General features: G+C 42.5%; 1 protein-coding gene across 1 annotated transcript in view; it reads left to right on the top strand.

Annotated features, from left to right (window-relative positions):
- The window catches only part of CPE (carboxypeptidase E), a 102786-nt gene extending 81613 nt beyond the window's left edge, over positions 1 to 21173 (top strand). Inside the window, exons 8-14 of the mRNA XM_029077075.1 lie at positions 426 to 593; positions 3486 to 3603; positions 9093 to 9275; positions 15016 to 15155; positions 16694 to 16793; positions 18003 to 18121; positions 19459 to 21173. Coding sequence (XP_028932908.1) covers positions 426 to 593; positions 3486 to 3603; positions 9093 to 9275; positions 15016 to 15155; positions 16694 to 16793; positions 18003 to 18121; positions 19459 to 19557 — 927 coding nt within the window. The 3' untranslated portion in view covers positions 19558 to 21173. The remainder of the gene's footprint in view (positions 1 to 425; positions 594 to 3485; positions 3604 to 9092; positions 9276 to 15015; positions 15156 to 16693; positions 16794 to 18002; positions 18122 to 19458) is intronic.
- Positions 21174 to 27869: the final 6696 nt, after the last annotated feature.

Genomic DNA, 27869 nt, shown 5'->3' with positions numbered 1-27869 from the left:
CGGCTCTGCCACTTGTCAGCTGTGTGACTTTGGACAAGTCACTTAACTTCTCTGGGCCTCAGTTACCTCATCTGTAAAAATGGGAATGAAGACTGTGAGCTCCATGAGGGACAACCTGATCACCTTGTATCTATCCCAGCGCTTAGAACAGTGCTTTGCACATAGTAAGCGCCTAACAAATACCAACATTATTATCGTTATTGCGACTTGAAAGATACACATTTTATCAAAATTGTTCCTGTACTGTTTACTTCCAACCATCGACAACATGGTTCTACATCTTTGGAAATGGGATGATATCTCGTTGCTTTGCTTGTGGCAGTGTTAAGCAGAATAGGGAAATCTTAGTAAAATACTTTGACGTTCTGTAGGCAGGGGTTGGGATAATTAAGAAGATGATGCACTTAATCGCCTCAATTTTTCAGCCTGGTGAACTCAAGGACTGGTTTGTTGGCCGAAGCAATGCCCAGGGAATTGACTTGAACCGAAACTTCCCTGACCTGGACAGGATCGTGTATGTGAATGAGAGACAAGGTGGCCCAAATAATCATCTCCTGAAAAACCTGAAGAAGGTTGTGGACGAGAACCCCAAGGTACAGTATGTTCATCCTTACCTTTTCCCAAGAGGTCTAGGGGCTCGGCACCTTCTCCTCCTCCATCTAGGGAGCTAAAGCCTCCTCTGTGGAAGGAAAGCACTCTCTGTCCTGGGGATCCCAACTTTTAAAGCTCTAAAGTCTGAGGTGAGCATCTTTGACATTTAGGAAACCCTGAATCAGGATATTCAGTAGGATACTACCGCCTTATATTAATAATAATAATGATGTTGGTATTTGTTAAGTGCTTACTATGTGCAGAGCACTGTTCTAAGTGCTGGGGTACATATAAGGTAATCAGGTTGTCCCACGTGAGGCTCACAGTTAATCCCCATTTTACAGAGAAGTGAAGTGACTTGCCCACAGTCACACAGCTGACAAGTGGCAGAGCCGGGATTCAAACCCATGACCTCTGACTCCCAAGCCCGGCTCTTTCCACTGAGCCACACTGTTTCTCTATTACCCATTTCAGATGTCCATCTCTCCCAACCAAAGTTCTCCCCATATTTTTATGCCTCCTGAATGACTTCTTTGTCTTTGAGGATCAGAATCAGTCAAATAATGGTATTTATTGAGCACTTATGGCTTAGTGGAAATGTCATGGGTTTGGGAGCCAGAGGATGTGAGTTCTAATCCCAGCTCCGCCACTTGTCTCTCTGTGACCTTGGGCAAGACATTTAACTTCTCTGTGCCTCAGTTACCTCATTTGTAAAATGGGGATTATGACTGTGAACCCCATGTGTAAGTAGAGCATGGCTTAGTGAAAAGAGCACGGGCTTGGGAGTCAGAGGTCGTGGGTTCTAATCCCACTTCCTCCACTTATTAGTGTATGACTTTGGGCAAATCACTTAACTTTTCTGTGCCTCAGTTACCTCATCTGTAAAATGGAAATGAAGCCTGTGAGCCCCACGAGGGACAACCTGATCACCTTTTATATACCCCAGCACTTAGAACAGTGCTTGGCACATAGTAAGCACTTAACATATACCATTATCATTATTGTTACTAGGTGCTTGGGAGAGAACAATACAACAGAATTATCAGCACATTCTCTGTCCATATCGAGCTTACTGTCTAGAGTAGATCCAGAAAGATCCATGGATGTTATCCCCATGAGAGCTACCTGATTAATGTTCCTCTGACCTGTCTTCCCGCATTTCGTCTCGTCTCTGAAGCAGAGCACACAACACCTGTGTCTAACTTCCTATTCTTCAGGAGTCTCATTCTTCCTTCTCCTCATCTTAAGCGAAGTAGAAGATTGACTAGTTTTTACATGCCAACAGGCCAAGCAAATAGTTAAGCGTGTCAAAGTGGGTTGTTTGGGCCTAAGTGATCAGGTTGTACTCTTTGCGGTGCTGATCAAACAGATCGTTGCTCAGTACTCCACTAGTATTAGACAGGCCTAACCAGAAATTTCTTTTTTCCCCTTGCCCTCGGTCTCACCGACTCCTTCCTATGATCAGTTATCATCACAGATTTCTATAGCAGTTACTGATCCATGTTACTGGGTTGATTTATTCTAAACCATGGATTATGAGCAGAATATACAAACTGGGCAACAAACTATCGAATCAGATACTTAAGGAGAAAGTCAACATACATAGTAAAAGACTTTAGATTAGTGATTCATGAACATTTTGTGAGCAGAGTATTGTCCACACATGGCCGATGGATAAGGATTGCTTGAATCAGGGAGGTATAGGGTTGGGAAAATGAAAGCAGGGTTTTCTGGAGGGACTTCAGGTAATTTGGAGTCCTGATAATTTTGGGGAAAAAAAAAGCAAAATATGGGAAAATAGGCTCTGGGGTCTTGGTTTCTGGAGGGAGATCAACTGAGAATATGCCCTGAACTTTTGAGAAGATGATAAACTTCAGTTGGGTTTTGCAAGTGAACACAGCTTCCAGTATGACACATCTTGCTGTCTTTATTTACAGGAGCCATTTTAGAGTTTCCAAAATCTAATTCTTGTTAATTTCTTAAAATTTCTCTAATGAGAATAAACTGTCCTTGGATTGGTGGAAGTTGACATTGGTCAATGTGAAGTTCTTCCCCAGACCTTATTCCCAACTTGTGATATACCTTGTGATTGAATTTTCATTCTCTTAAAAGGTCGGTCTGGGCCTATCTCAATGTTGGGAGTTACAGTTAGTCAAGAGCTCTGAAGCGGACCAAGAATCTAGCTGCAGGAGTATGAAAACAAACCCATAAAAGTATAAAGTGACTTTTATTTTTATTTTTTCTGTGTTAAAACGAAGCAGTAAGGAAAGGGCCTGTGATCGTCTTTAAAGTATTTAGAATTTTACTATCAAATGATGATATAAATCACTCATAAATGTAAAGGGAGCACGTTCTTTCCTGGAGTCTAATTGTCTAACGCAATAATGGCCACAATGGGGAGCCAGATCGGCCCTGATTGTGTAGCCCTTAGAAAACTGAAGAGTCTTTTGGGACTTGGTGATTTCTTTCTTTATTCCTTCTGCCCTTACCTGCTGTTAACAGAAAAGAATTCACTTTTACCAGCTGGAAGTTTGTGAAAGTTGTGAGTGATTTACTTGCTGGTGCCCCGGGGCATCGGGAGAAAAGGCTTCTCAGCCGCAGTCCTAAAGGAATTTATATCGACGTGAACTATTGTTGGATTTTTAATTTCAGGTTCAGCTGCCAAAACACATTTTGTTTAAGCTTTTCGACGAAAATGAAGTGATTCCTGTAGATTCAGTAGCTTTCCCTTTATGATCTTTTCTGCATATTTTTCTTGTTGGCATGACCACTGATCATCAGTCTGGCATAGCAGAAAGCTTGATTATTCCTCATCTAAACGGGAATAACCAGAAGAAACTGTCCGATCGGCGAGTACTGTGTACAGGATAATTTTCATTCCTCTTTTTCTGCAGCTCGCCCCTGAGACAAAGGCTATCATTCACTGGATTATGGATATCCCCTTCGTCCTCTCAGCCAATCTGCACGGAGGAGACCTGGTTGCAAATTATCCATACGATGAAACTCGCAGTGGTGGGTAGTCCTTGAGCTTCTCCTTTCTATGTGGAAACAATCTCCATTTTGCACAGGTGGATAGTGTGATAACCATTCAGTAAGCGAAGAGGCATCAGATCAATCTAATTTCCAAAATCATTACCTTGTGTTTAAATACATTTCTTTTTGGCCTTTGTTGGGGGGGACCTTTCAATAAGATATCAGTAGTCCATTCAGCTTCTGAAGTGATGTGGAATGTTTCTATTTACTGTTATACTGTACTCCCCCAAGCTTTTAGTATACCACTTTGCACAGTGTAAGCGTTCAATAAATATGACTGAATGAATGAAGGTGAAAGCATTAAGAAAAGTATCAGTAATGAAAATACATAAGACATCTGGAGTTGCTTATATTCTCCTTAGATGGCAAACTCTTGCTCCTTTCCCACTACAACCCTCATGTTTTGCCATTCTAATACCTCTACTCACTGTACCTGGCTCTCATTAGTAGCAATGGGTCTTTGGCTTCCGTCCCACCTCCTGAAAGAAACTCCTTCCTTTATATATGGCATCTTCAAAGCCCTTCTAAAACCACATCTCCTCTAGGAGACCTTCCTTGACTAATTTCTCAACTCTCCACCCTCTTTCTCCCCCACTTCTATATCACCTGTGCACTAGATTCCTCAACTCCTAAGAATTTTGGTACTGACCCTTCCCTCTCCCCCTACAGCACTTCGGTATATATCCTCATATTTGGTTTCTTCCTCTATCTGTAATTTATTTCAATATATGTCTCCCCCATTAGGCGGTAGGCTTTTTGAAGTTGGGGAACTCAATTATTAACTCTCGTACATTCTCCCAAGTGCTTAGCACAGTGACTTACACAGGAAAAACACTCAGTAAAGTCTATTGTTTGATCAATTGAAATGATCACTGGAAATGAGATTGGACCCAAATACTTCAACTCATTTTTCTCATTCAACCCACATATTTAATATCAGAAAAACCTTTCTACTATAACTTCACCATAGTAAGCAGCGTGGTTCAGTGGAAAGAGCACAGGCCTGGGAGGCAGAGGCCATGGGCTCTGCCACTTGAAAGCTGTGTGACCTTGGGCAAGCCACTTTACTTCTCTGTGCCTGAGTTACCTCATCTGTAAAATGGGGATTAAGACTGTGAGCCCTACGTGGGACAACCTGATTACCTTGTATCTACCCCAGTGTTTAGAACGGTGCTCAGCACATAGTAAGTGCTTAACAAATACCATAACTATCCAAGCCGCTACTATGCCAATCCAAACACTTGTCATATCCCACCTCAATGTCAGTCTCTTTACTACCTTCTCTGGATCCTGTCTCTCCCACGCTCCAGTCCATACTTCATTCTGCTGTCCCGGATCACTTCTCAAAAAAAAAAAAATTCAGTCCATGTTTCTCCACTACTTTAGAACCTCCTGTGGTTGCCCATCCATCTCCAAAACAAACAAAATCCCTTACTATCATCTTTAAAGGCTTTAAAGGAGACAGTCAGCTTGCTTCCTCTGGCCTTACCTCCCTGATTTTCTACTACAACCCCAAACCGGCCTGCTCACTTTCCTCCTCTAACGCCAGCCCACTCACTCTAATTCATGTCATTGACCCCTTGCCTATATCCTCCTTCTGTTCTGGAACTCCCTTCCGCTTCATATATGGCAGACCATCATCCTCCCCACTTTCAAAGCCTTATTAAAAACTCATCTCCTCCAAGAGGCCATCCCTGACTAAGCCCTCGTTTCCTCGCTTGCTTCCTTTTTGATCCTGTTTTCCTCAGGTCAGGTAAGCTTTAACACAGATCTGTTTTCATTAGACAATTACATAATTTGGATGTTTCATGATGATGATAAATTAGGAAACTAGGGAATTAGGGAAGAATGTCCCCACAGCACGAGTAGTTCTCATTATAACCCAATCCACAAGTTCGTTCATTCCATTGTAGTTCCTTCGATCATTTTTATTGAGCGCTTACTTTGTGCAAAACACAGGTTGGCACAAGTCAATTCTTCTGTGTCTTCCTGTATTGTCCTATGCAGTACGTTGGGTTTTTTTGGTTTTTTAATAGTGTAAAATAACGAGTGACTGGGGTGTAGTGGATAGAGTAGCATATAAGAATTTGTATTGAAAAACATAGGCATGCTGGTACATTCAAATCCCATCTACCCCCAGCCAATTTATTTCTATCGAATCCTTGGTTTTTATAATGCAATTTTCCCATAACACAAGTTTCTTCAAAAACATAACTATTGCCCCAGAGTAGAAATGACACCATTTAATTTGAGAGAGGGACTGCTTGGGACTCTCTGTGCAAGGAGGGGGAAATTAAGTACTGGAGGAGGAAGGCCCGAGTGAGGTATGGGCCTAAGAGGGAAATCGAAGCAGAGAAGAGGTAAAATGATCACCTCTTATATTCTTCCCCTTCTTAGATGTTTTCTCTACTGCTCTGGAGGAAATTAATCTCCTTGGGTACATACCACAGAAACCATTTCTGCCAGCCCTCAAAGTTAGGCAGTACTCTGTGTTAATTGGAAGAGACTGTATTATACAAACCAAAGACTACTCTCAACCCTTCATTTCTTTCTTTGTTGGAAAAAGCATTAGAAACATTAATGGTGACTTTGAAGAGCGTTCTTCCTAATCCTTAAGAAATGGGAAGTGGGAAAGTAACTTCAGTAGCTTTGAGAGTTGTCAGATTTGTGCTGAATCACCTTCAAAAGAGATTTGAAATGTGTCCCATTGTTGTTTTGAGACTTTCAGTGAGTCTTCCTAGTTCCCACTCCAAAGCACATTTCATTGGATGGATTAGAGGGTAGTGAGGAAGTGTAAGAGGACCTCTATAAAAATACAGACATCACAAAGCACAGCGGGGTGCAAAAATACAGGCTGACGGGAAGCAGTGTTGCCTAGTGAAAAGAGCATGGACCTGGGAGAAGGAGGACCTGAACTCTAATGACGGCTCCTCCAATTGCCTGCTGTGGGACTCAGAACAAGTCACTTAACTTCCCTGTGCCTCAGTTTCCTCATCTGTAAAATGGGGATTCAATCTACCTCCCTCCGACTTGTGTGACAGGGACTGTGTCCAATCTAATCATCTTGTATCTATCCCATTGCTTATTACAGCACATAGTAAGCTCTAAACAAGTAATAATAATAATCATAATGCTTGTTAAGTGCTTACTATGTGGCAAGCACTGATGGTAAAAAAATGGTAGAATGCCTTATCCCCGCACCTCCAAAGGCCAAACTAGTTGGAGTCTAGTTCCTAGGGGAAAGGTGTGGATCAAGTAGACACGAAGTCTGCTCCAGTATGGAGTGATTCTCAGAGGATCTGAACAACCCTGGACCATCTGTGGTCTAGATGATCTGGATGATTCCCGGCATGATCTAGAGGCCCAGTTTCACTGAACCACTGGATCAGTCCCAGAGCTGAGTTCTTTGAGCTGGCAATGGGCTAGGCCAAACCACCTGGATTTGCCGACAACGTTTTGGCTGAGCCTCAACTGGGCACATCTTGAGGGGGAGAACAAGACCCCATTCACTGGTCTGCATTTTTTTCCCCATTAAACCACCATAAACGATGAGTTCTTCTGGTTTAACTTCTGCTGCTTTTTATTGTGCTATGAGCTGATATTCAGAAACCTTAGTTTCTATCTAAAGACCCCAACCTGTTCCTTTGAGAAACAACTGTGTCTGATCTAATAATCTTACATTTACCCTAGGTATTAGTACAGTCCTCAGCATATAGTAACTACTTAATAGATGCTATAAATGACTAGAGAATCTGAATTATTATAGGAGCAGCCATTGATGAAAGAACAGCACTTGGCAAGAATTCGTAGATATGAAATTTGCCACAGTGTATACGAGTTTCCTCTTGGCTTTTCTGTGCTTCTTGAGTGAGCTGGTTAAGGACAAGTTATTGGGGAAGTATCCAATTAGTTCCACTTACCCTTTGTTTCTTCAATATAGGCGTGGGATTTTTCTAAAGAGACACAGGGGAGAGTAACTGGAATTTCTATTTGAAGGACAAATTGCAGAATGATTAAGGATCACTGGGGGACTGTATAAAAGGGCCGAACAAACTGAGTTGGTATGTGGCTTAAACAGAAGGGAACACCCTAGCGATCCATTTTAGACTATCTACTACTCAAGTGTGTATAAGAAAACCACTTTGCTCCTCCAAGTGCTAGGGTAGATATAAGAGAATCAGTTTGGACACAGCCCTTGTCCCTCAAGGGGCTCACAGTCTAAGTGGGAAGGAGAACAGGTATAGAATCCTCATTTGATTGATTAGGAAGAGACTGAGGCACAGAGAAGTCAGAGGTTTGCCCAAGGTCACACAGTAGGGAAGTATTAGAACACAGCTCCTCTGACTCTCAGGCCCATGCTCCCTCAGTGCTTTCCATACATATAGATATATATGAAAATATATGCCTAGCCAAAGGTGCTCAGTGAACTCCTGCTCCCCAAGCCCAGGAGTGTAGATCTCCCCACATCAAGGCCTTAGTTTCAGAGCTCCAGTTTCCACCCATTTTCAGAGAAGCAGCGTGGCTCAGTGGAAAGAGCATGGGCTTGGGAGTCAGAGGTCATGGGTTCTAATCCCGGCTCTGCTGCTTGTCAGCTGTGTGACTTTGGACAAGTCACTTAACTTCTCTGTGCCTCAGCTACCTCATCTGTAAAATGGGGATTAAGACTGTGAGCCTAACGTGGGACAACCTGATTACTCTGTATCTACCCCAGGGCTTAGAACAGTGCTCTGCACATAGTAAGTGCTTAGCAAATACCAACATTATTATTATTATTATTATTATTGGAGGCTTTAGCTGGAAGAAAGCTGAATGAGTGCAAGTGTGCAGCTGTTGCCTCGCTGAAATGCAAGTTCAGTCAAAGTCTGATCCGTTTTCTGAAAGTCAATCATGCTCGGCTATTCAATTTCCTTGCTAAACAATTGATCAATTGATGGTGTTTACCGAGCATGTGCTATCTGCAGAGTAATAATAATAATGATAATTATGGCATCTGTTAAGTGCTTACTATGTGCCAAGCACTATTTTAAGTGTTGGGGTAGATAGAAGGTAATCAGGTTGTCCCACGGGGGGCTCACAGTCTTAATCCCCATTTTACAGATGAGGTAACCGAGGCTCAGAGAAGTTAAATGGTTTGCCCAAGGTCACACAGCAGACAAATGGCCGAGGCGGAATTAGAACCCATGTCCTCCGACTCCCAAGCCCATACTCTTGCCACTAAACCACACCGTAAGTGCTTGGGAGATTATGTTAATGTCTGTCTCCCCCTGGAGATGGTGAGATTGTTGTGGGAAGAGAACGTGTCTGTTTACTGTGGTATCCTACTCTCCCAAGCGCTTAGTATAGTGATCTGCACACAGTAAGCGCTCAGTAAATACGATTGACTGACAGACAGATTACAGTGAAGTGAGGGATCCAGATGCTGCCTCAAAGGAGTGTCAAGTCTAAAGCTCAATGGGGTTCTCTTCCAGGAAGTGCTCACGAATACAGTTCCTGCCCAGATGACGCTATTTTCCAAAGCTTGGCCCGGGGTTACTCGTCCTTTAACCCGGCCATGTCGGACCCCAACCGTCCGCCATGCCGCAAGAATGACGACGACAGCAGTTTTGTAGATGGAACCACCAATGGCGGAGCCTGGTACAGCGTCCCTGGAGGTGAGTTCTCATTCATACCCCAGTGGATGTTCTGTGGCTTCTGGCAGGATTTGATTCAACCTTTTTGAAGTCTTAATTTAATAGTGATGATATTTGTTAAGCACTTACTATGTTCCAGCCATTGTTCTGAGCGCTGGCGTAGATGCGAGGTTATCAGTTGTCCTAAGTGGGGCTCACAGTCTCAATCCCCATTTTACAGATGAGGTCACTGAGGCACAGAGAAGTTAAGTGATTTGCCCAAAGCCACACGGCTGACAAGTGGCGGAGCCGGGATTAGAACCCATGACCTCCGACTCCCAAACCCGTGATATTTCCACTAAGTCACGCTACAAGGCATGGTAAAAAGCGGAATCCACCCCTGGGCCACTGATATCGGTAGGGAATGAGGTCAAAATCTTCAAACTGGAGAGTCAGACATTTCAGTGGGAGCTAAAGTTTCACCTTGACACCGTAAATCCAATTTTTCTGCTTCTGAAAATGTAAGGAAAGCAGTAGTGGAAATTCTAATTATGGATTTTTTTTATGTTAGGTCTTTGAGAAATGACCTTTCCAATTTTAATATGTCCACTATTTGCACCTATTTATATAGTTTTTTCTTTACTTTTGAAATTCGCTATATCAGATGTAGCCTTCATTTTTCTTCCGGTATCCTGGACTCAGAGAGTTCTTGGAGGCACTAAGCAGATAGACTCTTATCCAAGGCTCACTCGCTCTAATAATGATGCAAAAATAGCATCTCAAAGCTTCTTAAAAGGCTTTATAATCGAGATGTTCTTTACTCAGAATCTGGAAGTTAAAGATGGTTTTTGGCTAGCTGCTGCTAACTCCCATGATGTTGCATTTACTTTAATGTTGCCACTCTAAGTGTTGGTCCATTAGTTTTAATGTTAAACCAACAGAATATTTTAGAAGCCATTAAGGGAAACTTTACTCTGATTCCTCTTAAAAATGAACATGGAATTTCAGAATATTTAACAACACAATACTACCAGTAGTAATAATATTATTAAGGTTTATTTTTGTACTTTAAGCAGGGATTGTGTCTGCTAATTCTGCTGTATTGTACTCTCCCAAACTCTGCACATAATAAGTGCTCAATAGCACACACGTTTTATATATATAAATGCTATTGATTGAATGATACTGGTTCTTACCGCGGCCCTCAAAAATGCCTTTTATATTTTTTTTTACATCTCTATGAAGTGTGAACAGGTGGCCTTATTCCCATTTTACAAATACAGGAACTCTCTACCGAACTTGCATCCTTCACATGTCCCTCACTGCTGGTAATACAAGTTCACTTGCCAGACTTCATATAAGTCAGAATTTAAGAACTAAAACAAAACTAAACTAAACACGAAAATAGATTTTGGGTAAAAGGACACAGTTCCTAAGTGGTAGAAATAGGAAGAAATCATGGTCAGATATAATCCCTACTTGCTTGTTTTGTTGTCTGTCTCCCCCTTCTAGATTGTGAGCCCGTTGTTGGGTAGGGATTGTCTCTATCTGTTGCCAAACTGTACTTTCCAAGTGCTTAGTACAGTGCTTTGCACAGAGTAAGTGCTCAATACATACGATTGAATGAATGAATGAATGAATCCTTAATGGATAAGGAGGAAGGGAATGTTATAAAGACAGAAAAGAAATGACTTCATTTTAAGCACTGGGTTACAGAAATAAAGTTTAAGAACTTGGTTTGATGTTTAACACTGAACATTATGGAAACTCTTTTAGAAAATGTGTCTACCAACTCTGTTATATTGTACTCCCAAGTGCTTAGAACAGTGCCCTGCGCATAGCAAGTGCTCAGTATATGCCAATGATTGATGGATTCATCATTCCTCAGGGAGCACACATCTTCTGCAGTTTCATTTGAAACCAGGGAAAGAAGTATAGCCTGCCCAGTATTTGTAATTACTTGAGGACTGCGTGTTTGAATTTTTTATTCTAACAATTCACGCCTCCAATTCAAGCCTGAATTGTTGTTGTTTTTCTTCTACTCATGGGGCCGAGTAACTGAGGGTGGGAAATGAAAATCTGTTTCTTCCATTTATCTTCCACTTTTCATTCACTTCATTAGAGCTGTCAGCCCCAAATTTTTGTTGCGTACATTGGCCAATTTTTTTAAAAAATACATCTGGAAACAATTGAACTACACCTGGTGTCTGTTTTTATTTCTGGAAAAAAAACTTTAGAGTGTTCCAGGTCCTTGGTATAAATCATCATGTGTCCTCTAGGAATACCATTAAGAAACAGCCCAGAACCAATGTGATGTGATATTTGATGCAGTCATTTTATACAGTAGTTAGTGATCAAAATTCTACTGTTTCCTGAAAAACTGACAAGTTTGGGGAGGCCCCTTTTACATAGAAATTTTATGCCATAATACTGTGTCATTCATCTATTAACATTTATTAAGGGTCTAGTGCAGAGTAACTACACCAAATGATTGAAGAGACACAGTTCCTGTCCTCAAGAAGCTTAAAGTCTAATGGAGGGAATTTAGGCAGACACAAAATTCTCTGCCATTTGTCAGCTGTGTAACTGTGGGCAAGTCACTTAACTTCTCTGTGCCTCAGTTACCTCATCTGTAAAATGGGGATTAACTGTGAGCCTCACGTGGGACAACCTGATTACCCTGTATCTGCCCCAGCGCTTAGAACAGTGCTCGGCACATAGTAAGCGATTAGACTGTAAACCTGTCAAACGGCAGGGACTGTCTCTATCTGTTGCTGACTTGTTCATTCCAAGCGCTTAGTACAGTGCTCTGCACATAGTAAGCGCTCAATAAATACTATTGAATGAATGAACAAATACCAACATTATTATTATTATTCATTCAATAGTATTTATTGAGCGCTTACTATGTGCAGAGCACTGTACTAAGCGCTTGGGATGAACAAGTCGGCAACAGATAGAGACAGTCCCTGCCGTTTGACGGGCTTACAGTCTAATCGGGGGAGACGGACAGACAAGAACAATGGCACTAAACAGCGTCAAGGGGAAGAACATCTCGTAAAAACCGATGGCAACTAAATAGAATCAAGGCGATGCACAATTCATTAACAAAATAAATAGGGTAACGAAAATATATACAGTTGAGCGGACGGGTACAGTGCTGTGGGGATGGGAAGGGGGAAGGGAGAGGTGGAGGAGCAGAGGGAAAAGGGGAAAATGAGGCTTTAGCTGCGGAGAGGTAAAGGGGGGATGGCAGAGGGAGTAGAGGGGGAAGAGGAGCTCAGTCTGGGAAGGCCTCTTGGAGGAGGTGAGTTTTAAGTAGGGTTTTGAAGAGGGAAAGAGAATCAGTTTGGCGGAGGTGAGGAGGGAGGGCGTTCCAGGACCGCGGGAGGACGTGACCCAGGGGTCGACGGCGGGATAGGCGAGACCGAGGGACGGCGAGGAGGTGGGCGGCAGAGGAGCGGAGCGTGCGGGGTGGGCGGTGGAAAGAGAGAAGGGAGGAGAGGTAGGAAGGGGCAAGGTGATGGAGAGCCTTGAAGCCTAGAGTGAGGAGTTTTTGTTTGGAGCGGAGGTCGATAGGCAACCACTGGAGTTGTTTAAGAAGGGGAGTGACATGCCCAGATCGTTTCTGCAGGAAGATGAGCCGGGCAGCGGAGTGAAGAATAGACCGGAGCGGGGCGAGAGAGGAGGAAGGGAGGTCAGAGAGAAGGCTGACACAGTAGTCTAGCCGGGATATAACGAGAGCCCGTAATAGTAAGGTAGCCGTTTGGGTGGAGAGGAAAGGGCGGATCTTGGCGATATTGTAGAGGTGAAACCGGCAGGTCTTGGTAACGGATAGGATGTGTGGGGTGAACGAGAGAGACGAGTCAAGGATGACACCGAGATTGCGGGCCTGCGGGACGGGAAGGATGGTCGTGCCATCCACGGTGATGGAGAAGTCTGGGAGCGGACCGGGCTTGGGAGGGAAGATGAGGAGCTCAGTCTTGCTCATGTTGAGTTTTAGGTGGCGGGCCGACATCCAGGTGGAGACGTCCCGGAGGCAGGAGGAGATGCGAGCCTGAAGGGAGGGGGAGAGGACGGGGCGGAGATGTAGATCTGCGTGTCATCTGCGTAGAGATGGTAGTCAAAGCCGTGAGAGCGGATGAGTTCACCGAGGGAGTGAGTGTAAATGGAGAACAGAAGAGGGCCAAGAACTGACCCTTGAGGAACTCCAACAGTTAAAGGATGGGAGGGGGAGGAGGCTCCAGCGTAGGAGACCGAGAATGATCGGCCAGAGAGGTAAGAGGAGAACCAGGAGAGGACAGAGTCCGTGAAGCCAAGGTGAGATAAGGTATGGAGGAGGAGGGGATGGTCGACAGTGTCAAAGGCAGCAGAGAGGTCAAGGAGGATCAGAATGGAGTAGGAGCCATTGGATTTGGCAAGAAGGAGGTCATGGGTGACCTTAGAGAGAGCAGTCTCGGCAGAGTGGAGGGGACGGAAGCCAGATTGGAGGGGGTCTAGGAGAGAATGGGAGTTAAGGAATGCTAATAAATATGTATGTATATCTACACGCATTATATATATTTATTTTATATATCTTTTATATATTTATATATTTTTAATAAATTTTATAAATTATTTATTTATTTTAAATATTTATTTAATGCATTTAAGCCTTTACCTTGTGCCAGACATTGCCCTAAATGCTACGGTAGACACAAAATAATCAGGTTAGAGACACTCCATGTCCCACATGGAGCTCAGTCTTAATTCCCGTTTTGTAGATAATTATGGTATTTGTTAGGTACTTACTATGTGCCAGGCACTGTACTAAGTGCTGTGATGGAGACAAGCAAACCGGGTTGGACACAGTCCCTGTCCCATGTGGGGCTCACAGTCACAATCCCCATTTTACAGATGAGCTAATTGAGGGCCACAGAAGTAAAATGAGTTGCCCAAGGTCACATAGTAGAAAGTGGCAGGGCTGGGATTAGAACCCATGACCTTCTGACTCCTAGGCTGGTGGTCCATCCACTACGCCATGCTGCTTCTCCTAAATGAAGCATAGGGAAGTGAAGTGACTGTGTGCTTCACACAGCAGACAAATGGCAGAACTGGGATTAGAACCCAGGTCCCTATTTATATATATACATATATTGGAAACCGGAGGGAAAATATATAACAGCAACAGCATGGAAAAAAGAATAAATAGAATAAATAAATCAGTGTACACAAGTGCTAGGGTTATTTTGGATTGCTGAAGCCTATGGCTATTGGAACATCATTTTATATTGGTAGTAGAATAATGACAGTGTTTTGATCCTAACCAAATGCTGGATCCCAAAGGGATTTTTGAACTGATTTCAGCCTCATTAAGACTATTGCATAGGCTCAGATTGCTATTAGTCTGGCTTTAGTCATAATCAAAAAGTGGGTTTTAAATATCACTGATGCTCCTTAATACTGGGATGCTGGCTGGCTCAACAGGCTTCTTAAAGGTCCCTGGAAATTCCGTCCCAGTGATTTTTAGAATCCAGCAACACAGAATTCTTGAGATCCTTGCAATTTCAGAATTCCCCATCATACATAATAGGGTACTAAAATTTTAGACTCTGAGCCTATTTTGGGGCAGAGATTGCCTCCATCTGTTGCCAAATTGTACATTCCAAGCACTTAGAACAGTGCTCGGCACACAGTAAGTGCTCAATAAATGCGATTGAATGAATCAACTAAGATGAAACCCTAGGGTCCAAGTCACAAAATTAAAAACTTCCTCAACTTACCTTTCTTTCATCCTTGGCAGGCATGCAGGACTTCAATTATCTCAGCAGCAACTGCTTTGAGATCACGGTGGAACTCAGCTGTGAAAAATTCCCACCAGAAGAAACTTTGAAGAGCTACTGGGAGGACAACAAAAACTCACTTGTAAATTATATCGAACAGGTAATTTTCTTTTTCCCTTTTAAAGCAAGGCACACACTAATATCAATCAATCATCTTTAGTGTTTGACAGTGTGAGAATGGCTAGTTTTGTTCAATTTCTTGCTCCTCTTTTATTCCATTTGCATCCTTCACAGATTGTCAAATTGCACGTTAGGATGCTTGACTTTTTATGATTCACCTCTACCTACCCTTTCAGTACTTTGCACTCTGTGAATGCTCTCTAAACGTGGACAATGATTGCTCCCTCTATGGACTGTTTGGAAAAGAGGAAAGAGAAAAGACGGTTTGGAGTGACTGATGAATAGATCAAGTGGAAAAAAGTGCTGAGAAAGAAAATTGAAAACTAGGATGAAGTTAGAGATGGCGTGAAACAAAGTCCTGAAGGGACTCAGTGCTTTAGATTCATGGCAAAAGGTTTAGAGAACTCAACATAGTATCCAGTGCTCGGCTGACTGCTCTGTAGCTTTTAGAAAGTTCGTGATAATATCCTGAAGTCAGGGTCTCACTAGTAAATTATCTGGAGAATTCTAGCCGCCAAATTGGCTTCAATTATCCTCAGACTCCAGGCTAAGCAATCCCTCCAACAGGGTATAATAATAATAGTAATAATTATGGTATTTGTTAAGCATTTACTATGTGCTAAGCACTGTTCTAAGTGCTGGGGTAGGTACAGGGTAATCAGGTTATCCCACGTGGGACTCACACTTTTAATCCCCATTTTACAGAAGAGGTAACTTGAGACACAGAGAAGTTAAGTGACTTGCCCAAGGTCACACAGCAGACAAGTGAATTAGAACCCACATCCTCTGACTTCCAAGCCCGTGCTCTTTCCACTGAGCCATGCTGTACTCCCTCCTATTTAGACTGTGATCCCCATGTAAGACAGGCTGACCTGATTGAGCTATATCTACCCCAGCTCTTAGAACAGTTCTTGAAACATAAGTGCTTTAAAATAGTGTAATGATAGAAAATGATCATTATTGTTATTCTAAGCTCCCCCTCTAGACTGTAAGTTCCTTGTGGGCAGCGAACATGTCTACCATCTACCAACTCTGTTATATAGTACTCTGCCCAGCACTTAGCACAGTAGGCATTTAATAAATATGACTGATTGACTCTAGGTTGTACTCTTCTAAGTGCTTAGTACAGTGCTCTGCACATAGTAAGCACTCCGTAATGACCATTGATTGATTGATATATCTAGAAAGGGTTATTTAGTGAAATCTACATATAGGCAGCCCACACCAAGTAGTCACTGAATCAATCATATTTATTGAGCACTTACTGTGGGCAGAGCACTGTGCTAAGTGGTTTGAAGAGCACAAGAGCATAATGTGGGTAGTTATTTTCCCTGCGCACCAGGAGCTTACATTCTAGAGGAAGAGCTTACAGTCTCAAGAGCCGTTTTCAAGTCCAATCACCACCCAGTCGGCTGCAGTTTTCCTACTTAATCTAATAAATACCGGACAGTTTTGCTGATCAAAAAAGTGTTTTCAAGTCAGTTCTGATCATCTCTTTTTGCTGGTTGACCTCCACAGATCCATCGAGGAGTGAAAGGATTCGTCAGAGATCTTCAGGGCAAACCTCTCGCCAATGCTACTATTTCCGTGGAAGGGATAGACCACGATATTACTTCTGGTGGGAGGAATTCTTTGCCAGGATTTGAGAGCTTTTGAAATAGTTCAGACCGAGCGTAATTGCTTATTAATATAATTACAACAAAAATCTTAAACAGGGCAATTGTACAGCTCATATCTCACAATGAGCTGTGTTGAGGGTAGATTTCTCACACATGAGGAGGGTCAAGCTGAGTCAGACCTTGAGTGAGAGGCAGCAGCACTGTGGTATTTATTGAATGCTTACTATGTGCAGAATACTGTGGCTCAGTGGAAAGAGCCCGGGCTTGGGAGTCAGAGGTCATGGGTTTGAATCCCTGCTCTGCCACTTGTCACATATGACCGTGGGCAAGTCACTTCACTTCTCTGGGCCTCAGTTCCCTCATCTCTAAAATGGGGATGAAGACTGTGAGCCTCACGTGGGACAACCTGATGACCCTGTGTCTACCCCAGTGCTTAGAACAGTGTTCTGCACCTAGTAAGCGCTTCACAAATACCAACATTATTATTATTATTAAATGCTTAGGAGAGTACAGTACAAATGAGTTGATAGTCATGTTCCCTGTGTGCAACAAGCTTACAGCCTATAGGGGCAGACAGATGTTAATATAAATAAATAATTTATAATATATCATTTATAGATATGTTTGTTACCTTTCGTACCGAGAGGTTCGAGCTCTGGTCCTCCTCACTATCCCCATACAACCGTACAACAGTCGTTTAGACTGTGAGCCCATCATTGGGCAGGGATTGTCTTCATCTATTGCCGAATTGTACGTTCCAAGTGCTTAGGACAGTGCTCTGCAAATAGTAGGCGCTCAAGACATACTACTGGATGAATACAACCTGCGGGATTTGCCAATCCCACACACCATCCGGGTTAAACTGTGGCATCCGGCAACTCTGTTAGAGTAATTTAACTAAACTTTTGGGACCCCACCTTTGTTGCCTGGAGGACCTGATATTGGAGCAAGGGGCAACCACATTTTTTTTGTCTTTCCTTCTAGCCTTCTTAGCTAGCTTTATGCTTGTGTCTCCAAAGGAGCTCTTCGGGAGAAGATCCACGATAGATATTTTCACAACCTCTTCGGCAAAAAGTTATCAAATCACTTAAAATCTACTTTATGAACAGTCAGGAAATGAAAGAGTTTAAGCTGGAGGGCACCAGGGATGACATAATTAGTTGAGTCACATCAGTGCCGTGTGATTTGATGCTATGCTTTTCCTACAGCAAAGGATGGTGATTACTGGCGACTGCTTGTACCTGGGAATTACAAACTCACAGCCTCAGCTCCCGGCTACCTGGCAATAACCAAAAAAGTGGCTGTCCCCTATAGCCCTGCAGTTGAGGTAAGTAATCACTGACCTATTGAACTTTCCTCAAAGAGGAGGGTAACATCCTTTTCTTTCTTATGTGTTGCTTTTTTAAATTAGGGGACAAGTTGGGTTTTTTTTTTTTAAATAGCTTTCCCTTTCCTGTGTATGATTCAAACTGAGATCTTGCCTGTGAGAAAGGTCACTTTTCCCCACATGATTCTAGACCTCTCCCAAGTGCTTAGGTGACCTTGGGTGTGCAGTCATAAGGGTTTCTGAGACAGTCTTGAGATTTCTCTGTCCATATATTATATGCAATATGTATTCCCATATATATTCTTCCAATATATTGCAAGAGTTAAAAGGCCTATCCAAAATGTTGTTTGTGTCTCGTGTTGGCCAGCTATATAAACATGAGGTTGTTATTGCATTTCTTCTATGGTGGGAAAGTAGAATTTCCTAAGCGTTTTTATGAAACGATTGGGACTTACCCCCTGCTCCCAACAAGACATGAGCCCAGCCAGGCAACTGCCGTTGAAAAAAACCATCGTCTTCATCGTCAACCACTACGAGTATCTGTCTTAGGTCACACCTGCATTTCCTCTTCTTCCCAACTTTAATAATAATAATGTTGGTATTTGTTAAGCGCTTACTATGTGCCGAGCACTGTTCTAAGCGCTGGGGTAGACATAGGGTAATCAGGTTGTCCCACGTGGGGCTCACAGTCTTAATCCCCATTTTACAGATGAGGGAACTGAGGCACAGAGAAGTTAAGTGACTTGCCCACAGTCACACAGCCAACAAGTTGCAGAGCTGGGATTCGAACTCATGAGCCCTGACTCCAAAGCCCATGCTCTTTCCACTGAGCCATGCTGCTTCTCCGTTCTCTGCTTCTAACTTTAGAGCTAGGGCTCTCTCATTGGCACCATATTTCTACACAGTAGCTCTTTCTAGTCCCTGATCCTTCCTTCAAATTTGCCCCTAGTAAGTGTTTAGGCCCTTCCACCGAGAACCAGCAGTAGTGTTCCAGTTCTAGTCTGTTAGTAGTGGTTAAGGGCCAAAGGTAAAAGATGAAAAAGAACCAGGCCTAAATAAAACCAATTAAAGGTGCCTGAACTGGAAATCCCTTGGACCTCTGAGAACCGGACAACACATGACTGTTAATCTGTGTTCCACAGTCACTCTTCAAAGCCAGTGTCCCAGTGCCTGGCTAGGTTGTTATGGCACTAAAAACTGGCAGGAGAAAGGAAGTGACTCGATTTGAGAGGATGTGAACTGTCACTTTAGAGGAGCTTTTTCTGAAGAATGTGGTGTTTGTGAGATTTTTTTGTTTGGAGTATACAGCCATCATTTTGCTTGGTTTCCTCCTCCAGGTGGATTTCGAATTGGAGTCCTTTTCTGAAAGAAAGGAAGAGGAGAAGGAAGAATTGATGGAATGGTGGAAGATGATGTCAGAAACTTTAAATTTTTAAGTGAAGGATCATTTGATTTGCTGCTTTTAATCTATTATGTGTTATCTTAGTATGATGTACTGTAGTCAAGCTTCTATTTTAGACTTTGTGTAGTTCAAAATATTTAACTTTAATTTTACCTTTCCAGTAATCATTTGATAAATAACCTGCATTTCTTCCAGAAATACCAAATCTCTTATCAGGTTAAGTGAAAAAGAAAATAAGATCTTTATGACTCATTTCGTCCTCTCTCACAGTCAGCATTCTTTAGTAAAAAAATGCAGAAACAAATGTGATGTCATCAGACCAAGCTGAAATGTATACTCCTATGTTATTTACAGCCTGGACCTTATAGGATAATTCTGCCTTTTTTTAAAGACTCAGTTAAGTCCAGCTAATGTAAATATTTGGTGATGTGTATGACCAGGGTTTGTTCCATATCAACTCATAGAATGAATTCAGTTGAGAAGGTACATAGACTCAGCATAGTGTTTGGTAAGCAATATACTGCAAGAGTTAAAAGGCCTATCTAAAATGTTGTTTGTCCCTCGTGCTGGCCAGCTATCTAAACATGAGCTTGTTAATGCATTTCTTCCATGGTGGGAAAGTAGAAGTTTCCTAAGCATTTTTATGAAAGGAACTAAAATTGTACTATTGAGTGAACATTCCAGAGATAATGCAGTTTGGATCCTCAGCCTGTCAATGATACTTCAAGGCTCTGGATGTTTTCCCTGGCTGTTTCTTGACCTGAAAAAGCATTCCGATTGAATAAAGGACAAAAGAAATCCACAGGTTGTGTATTTTTCTAGTCTATTTTGGGTTTGACCAATGTAGTTCTGGGAATAAAGCCCAGGGCTTTAGGCGACAGTGTCAAAGTCAACTTGAGGTGGGCTCAGTCTTTTAGGAGGGGTTGGGGTCAGGTGCTGAAAGGTGGCCAAGTGGATGGCTATCGGAGACTTATCTACAGGCCTCCATCCACTAAAGTGTCAAAATGGTTCAGGAAATTTTCCGAGAGCACAATCTGTTGGGAGATTTAGAGATTTAGAGTTCCAACTAACTCCTGCAAAATGATACTTCTTCTGCAGTGAGAGAAAAGCCAAAGAAATGGAGCAGTGTGAGAGAATAACCAGAACAGTGATCCAATTCTCTTAGAAACTCAGATTCAATGGGAAATTTAGCCCAAATTTGGGATTGGTTCCCACCTTGATTAAACTTATTTTCTGAAATGACAAACGTTTTGAAGAGCTGGTTTGGAAGAGCCTAAATATCATTCAGAGAAATCGGAATTGGGATTTGATTTTCTTTTTTTCTCCTACAAACAGATCAGAATGCAGTTCATTTAATGAATTTCTATTGAACATATCAAATGGCAAAGTTAGCTGAATATTTGCTGTAGTTTGAAAAATGGTCCTAAATACTCAAAGCACAATGTTTAGTTCTAGATTCTCATGGTGCGTTCATGTTCTTGGTAATGTGCTTTCATGGAATGACTAAAATGTTTTGAAATTGTTTTCCTTTTCTCCTTGTTGATAACAATAAGCACGTATTTGGTTATCACTTTGAAATGCAGAAAATGGAATTTTGCACTTTGATCCTTAATTTGTCAAATAAACAAAGATGAACCAATCAAAGCAGAATTCCACTTAGCTGTTTGGATAACTATGTTCCCTTCCCACAACGAGCTCAAATGACAGGCAAGCAACAAGAACTGGTCTGCCTGAGAACCTGGGTATTTATTGACCACTTACTGTGTGCAGAAGACTATACTAAGTTCTTGGGAGAGTACATGACAATAGAGTTGGTAGACACGGTCCTAGGCACAGAAGTTTACAGACTAGAGAGGGAGACAGACACACTTAAAATACATTAAATATGGATATGTACACCAGTGCAGTGGGGCTGGAACTGGGATGAATATCAAAGTGTTTAAGGGGTACAGACCCAAGTTCATAGGCAACGCAGAGGGGTGGGCAGGTAAGGGAAGTGAGGGCTTACTCAGGAAATATGATTTTACTGGAGCTTAGACGATGGGGAGAGTGGTGGTCTGTCAGATATGAAGAGGAAGGAACTTCCAGGCTAGAGGGAGAATGTTGGATGTGTTTATTTCTCCAAATGGGTGGAAATAAATCCAGATTTTTCTCTCCATATTTCCTTCTCCCTTTGGACTGGAAACTTAAGAATTGTCCTTGCTTCAAAGAAGAAAATATATATATATATATTTGTTTACATCGATCAATCAGTGGTATTTATAGAGTGCTTACTGTGTGCAGAGCACTGTATTAAGTATTCAGGAGACTGCAATACAATAGAGCCGATAGACAGTTCCCTGCTCCCAAGGAGCTTCCAGTCTGGAGGACTTTATATTTAAATAGGATGTGGGTAAGAATGCTGGAGTGGTCTTCAGGAGGGCAGAGTAGCTGATTGCTTTACCCCACCCCTCTTTAAGGGGCCCCCAAATTTTGCAAGGGTGAATTTTTTGCAACTAGGTGGTTCAATTCACACTTGATACTTGGGTATTTAAATATCCTTAAGTATTAAAAAGATACATGATACAACTGTGACAACATTTATCTGAGTACATATAAATTAATGCTATTAATAATAATGATATTAAGCACTTAGTATGCGGTAAGCACTAAGGCAGATACAAGATAATGAGTTTGGACCCAATCCCTGGGAAGGAGAAGCAGTATTTTATCCCCATTTTAGAGATGAGGAAACTGAGTCACAGAGCGGGCAAGTGAGTTGCCCAAGATCACCCAGTAGAGAAATGGACCTGGGATTAAAACTCAGATCGTGTGGCTCTCAGTCCCGTGTTTTTTCCATTAGGCCACACTACCATATTGCAACTTCATTTGTTTACACCTTTCTTACCTGTATTACAGGAAGTATTCTTGATGAATTAAAGCCTATATTAAAATGGAAATGACCAAAGGACACAATGAAAATTATTAATGAGAAGGAACGACTTGGGAAATTTTTGTTGAATGCTAAGGCAGCACGTCCCCAAAAGCGAATGCCAACAGAATAGTCGGAAGACTCTTTTCTTCTGGTTTTGCGGAATGGAATGGATTCTGTGGCTTAGGGCAAGGGTTCCATGAATTTAGAACTCATAATGGAGTCTCTGTACTCCCTTTTTGTGTGTTTTATTTTTGTCTTGATCCATTGTTTTCTGTCATTTTTAGAGAGGTAATCTTCCAGCTCAATTACTTTGTTCCTAATGTCCTGGAAGAGTTTGAGGAATTAGCTCTTATACTTCCAAAACCACTGAACCACATCTGACTAAAGGAAAACACCAGGGATAACTGGCCCTAGTCCTTGAAGCTTCGCTGCACTTCTAAATCAATGTTTATTTTAAGTGTTTAGGCTTGGGCTCTCCGTGCTTGGAGGGTCAAAGTGGTGAGAAAATAATGCTGGGTCTGACCAGTGCTCAGTGAATTGATGTAGCTTATCTGGCTGCAATGAGTTGTGCTATGGTACCGGGCGCCTTGGAAGGAACGACGGAGGTGTAGTGTGATGTGGATCTCTTCACTTACAGCCCGAAGCGTATTCTCTTGGCAACAAATAAGCAGAGGTATTTCAAACACGTGTGGTTAACTGAGCCAGGCAGGAAAAATACTTTGAGCACACACCTTACAGTACAGGATGCCTCACACATTCTTCTCGTGCCAAGGAACACACAGTTTGGAAAAGGGAGACGTCAGAACCGGATTAAAACAGAGGTTGGCCGATTAATAGTGTGCCCAAGGAGTAGCCTTATGGGCTCATGACAGGAGAGGCTTTTTCATGTGGCTTATCTTCTCTTCCTTTCATTCACCTATATGGAGTGAATCTCTGGCCTAGAGCTACCGGAACAAAAGGCTGGGATCTGGGCATTTTGAACCGAGTTATCTTATTAATGGCTATGGCTAGAGTGATGCAGAACTAGTTGAATGAAGGGGAATGAGTGAATGAAGGATAGAAAGGTGAGTGAAGATGATCGGGTGGGTGAATGGAGGTCCTGGGTGGTCCTCATTCTTTAATGAATGAAGGACTTTTCACGATTTCCCTAGTGGACTCTTTTGGGTCCAACAAAAGTGACCTGCGGGCATGAGATCGACATCCTAAAACCACTTTTTCATCTCTGCTCTTGTAGTTTGCAACCTTAGTGATAGCTAATGACATGCTGAAAAGGAGTTAGATCTGATGAACCTTTCCCTTTAGTGGTTACTGAATTGATGGCCTTTAGGAAAGAGACTACCAGAATAAATCCCAGATACGAGGATCCCACTGAGAGGATAATACCATGAGAAAAAACAGTAACGCTGTGAGAAGGGGCTTTTCAGTGTGCAATTCACCCATAACAGGGAGTCTGGGTGTGTATCACTGTTTTATCCAGCTGCCTGCTGGTGAATTTGAGCGAGTCCCTTAACTTTTCTCAGCTTTCTTCATCTGTAAAATGGGGATTAAATGCCTGTTCTCCCTCTTACTTCTATTGCAGACTAATGAGCCTTCCAGTTATTACAGCCTCACCTCTCTGTGCACCTCTCCCCACTGCAGCTGAGGAACCCTCTGGCTGACCCCTCCAGCCTCCCACCTCCCATTCGCATGTCCCGTTGGGGCCGGGCTGGATACAAAAGCTGCTGCTGAGCCTCCCTGTCCCCTCCTTCCTGCAGCTGAATGAACCAACTGATAATTGCAGCCGCACCTCCTTACGCACTCTCGGCCCCCACCGTGGCGGCCAAGTCAACTTAATGTGCCAGTCATGCCATCCTGGAGCTGGCATTGGCTGCTCTCTACACCATCAAGGAGACCCCATCCCACCTTGGCTTAATGGATAGAGCACCGGCCTGGGAGACAGAAAGTCATGAGTTCTAATCCTTATCTTGTATCTACCCTAACACTTAATGCAGTTCCTGGCACATAGTAAGCACTTAACAAATACCATTTTTTAAAGCACTTAACCAATATCACAGTTCATATTATGATTATGATTACTAATATTATTGGTAACTTAGTCTTACATAGAGAAGAGGCAGTCATCTCTGCACTAAAGTCTCTTTCTTCCCCCACCTGTCGTTTATTTTAGGGTCCGTGGGCCCGACTAGAATAGAAGCTCTTTGCGGGTAGGGATCATGTCTACCTACCATATTGTACTCTCCCAAATTCTTAGTAAAATGCTCTCCTCACACAGTAAATGCTCAGTAAATACCATTGATTGATACCTAGATCACCAGTGGCAGCACTTATAGGCCTCAAACAAATCCCATTTCATGCAGGCTCTTGCCTACACAAATAGCCCGAATTAACATTTTGGGGAAAACCCCTAATAGTTTCAAAGTTCCAGGAAGAGGAGCCACCAATGCAGTAACCACAAGGCTCTGTGCAGAACATACTGTGAAGTCAATGTCAATTAAGCAATTATTCTCAAAGTTTAATATTGCAGAATGCCCAGAAGCATTGAGTGGATTTGAATACAGGAACAGTATTATTTCTTACCAGAGGGGGTTGAATCAGAGTAGAAATTGCGTAACTAAGAAGTAACCTCATTTGCCACAAAAATCCCCACCATTAAGGTTTTAGATCTAGCACATGGCTGAAGAGAAGTAGAGAAAGCGTTTAGAAAGGCAACAGAAAACATTTGCTAGTAGGTTGTCAGAATTGCACCTGTCATTGGGCAGGGATTGTCGCTATCTGTTGCCCTAATAGTACATTCCAAGCTCTTAGTACAGTGCTCTGCACATAGTAAGCGCTCAATAAATGCTACTGAATGAATGACATACATTGGGATTGTCTCATTCCGTTGTTTTTGCCTAGTTTTCTGCGAAGATCAGCCCAACTTGAATGCAAATTGCCTCCTCTGTGAATGACACAAGGTCTGTTAGCAGCAGGAGAGAAGGACTATTAGATATTGATGAGGTTTTCTGGCTTAGGAGATTGAAATGGGGGCCACATAGTTGGGGAATTCCTTCCACCCCTGACTTGTGATGGCCACCAAAGCCTATTCTCCAGCCAGGGTGGTGGCTGGGACTCATAGAATGGGTTTGTTCTTTTTATGGTAGTGGAGGTAGTAGACATGAGGAAGAGTTGTGGAGTGAGGATATTATGTCTAACCGATGGTGGCAGTGGAAGAAAGAGCATGGAGAAGTCATGGTGGGGAAAGAGGAGTGAAACCTGTGCAGTTATAAGTGTTGCCGCTTAATGTAGCTCGAAAGGAAGACGGCTGAATTCACAACTGCTGAGGCTCCTAGAAGTATGAATTTACTCCTATGGCAGAGCAGATTTCAGGCATTGGGGACCCTTGAGGTTCCCTCAAAGTCTTGCAATTTTAGAAATGGCCCTGGTTTCCTCCCAAATACGGACCAGAGATGGACATATATAATTCCAAACCGGAACTTAAAATTTCCACTTTGAACACAGCATATACCCATTGCCTTCACAGATGTCTGAAACTGATCAAGGATGCCAGCTACCATTATAGCACTCAACTAGTATAAGAGGAAATCTCAGATTCTTCCTTGTAAAAAAAAGAAGCGATCAGGCCTCCTCACTCCACCACCATGAGGGAAGAGGGAATCCAGGATGACAGGATGATTTCTTTGCATGTTGACCAAAGGCCAAGGTCAGAGGTTTCAAAGTCCATTTTTGGACCATGCTTTGACCACCTGGTGGGTAGAGGGGTGTAATGTTCTAGATAGCACATGTACCAATTCAATTTCTGCTCTAAAGAAGGTCCAGGTTGGACTGTGTCATTCCTATCACAGAGGGGACCCTGATTAACAATTTAGCTTTGTTTCCCAATATCTATTCCTGGAACTCCTCTCTCCAGAGGCTGGAATGGGGGCAAGGTGAGAGATGGTTTCTTTTTCCCTAAATTCTTCACCTGTGGTTTATCTTAACTGCCCAACCTGTTCTTGGGCTTATCTTTAGATATTGAAATTTCCTGAGTACAAAAATCTGAAACAATAATCTCTTCATCCACATCCCAAGACATGGATAAAGCCTCACTGTTTTTCCCATCATTTCGGACACAAGAAGGGTTCTATACATATATTCTGATTTTAATCTACAATGACCAATCAGTAAATAGCATTTACTAAGCTCCTACTGTGTCCTGAGTACTGTACTGTGCATTTGGGAAAGGTCCAAAAGATTTAAAAGTTGATCCCAGACCTGGAGGAGTTCACAATTTAGCAGGGGAGACAGAAACTAGAATAAATTTATAGATAGTAGGACTAATAAAGAATGATAGAATATATTATGTATGTTTATGTACAATATTGGTCTTTCTATCTCTTATTCAATTGTCTACTGAGATGGTTTTTGTCTACAGTAGCTTTCCAGTTGTCCTGGATTCTTGATGGTACCAGAGACTATGATTTCAAGTGGGGAAGAGGCTTATATGGCATTTGTCAGGTCCTGGGGGACTGGCAATATTTCTATTTGGCAAATAAGAAAGCTGAGGCTCATAAGGGTCAGGCCATGCCACTCAATAATGTAATAATATAATATAATAATGGTATTTGTTAATGCTATTGACAAATAACAATGGTATTTGATAAGAGCTTACTATGTATCAAGCATTTAGCTGCTGGGGGAGATACATGTTGATCAAGTTGGACACAGTCGCAGTCCCATGTGGGTCTCACACTCTTAGTCCCCATTCTATAGATGAGGCAACTGAGGCCTAGAGAAATTAAGTGGCTTGCCCAAGGTCACTCAGCAGACAAGTGGCAGAGGTGGGGTTAGAACGTAGGTCCTTCTGACTTCCAGACCCATGCTCTAACCGCTAAGCAAGCCTGCTTCCTCAAGGTCTCAGAGTAAATCAGGGCGAAGTCAGGATTGGCCTTCAGCTTTGTACTTATTAGAGCTGCTATATGTAGCTCAAAAAGGAAGTAAAGAATGGCTGATTATTCAATTACTTTCACGGGCAGAGAGAGGTAAACAAAATGCTTTCATCCAAAAAAAAAAATATATATATATATCCTCCCTGGAGTCTAAAGGTTCCAATTTGGCTACCCAAAGCCATCAAAATTAACCAGTTAATTTCCAAATGCCCAGTTTTCTTGGTATGGGCCAGCATCACCCCATCTTTCATTTCTTTCAGACTTTTACCTTTTGGGTGCTGGTTTCTTGTGCTCCCTTGGAATCTCTGCCAGTTGGGCATGAAGAGCTCAGGTGTTTCTAGGGACCAAGTAGTGCACCAAAAGTTAAGCACCATAACTTGCAGATGTCCTCCTTGGGTTCATAGAGAAGTAGATAGCTCAGCCACACTGTGAACAGGTTGTGCTTCTTTCTGACACCTGGATCCCACTTGCAGTTTGGGAGCTGTTGCTCCTATCAGTTCTATCACT

Source organism: Ornithorhynchus anatinus, chromosome 12 (genome assembly GCF_004115215.2).
Source record: "Ornithorhynchus anatinus isolate Pmale09 chromosome 12, mOrnAna1.pri.v4, whole genome shotgun sequence".
Taxonomy (NCBI): Eukaryota; Metazoa; Chordata; class Mammalia; order Monotremata; family Ornithorhynchidae; genus Ornithorhynchus; species Ornithorhynchus anatinus.
This window is presented reverse-complemented; position numbering and strand designations above follow the sequence as displayed.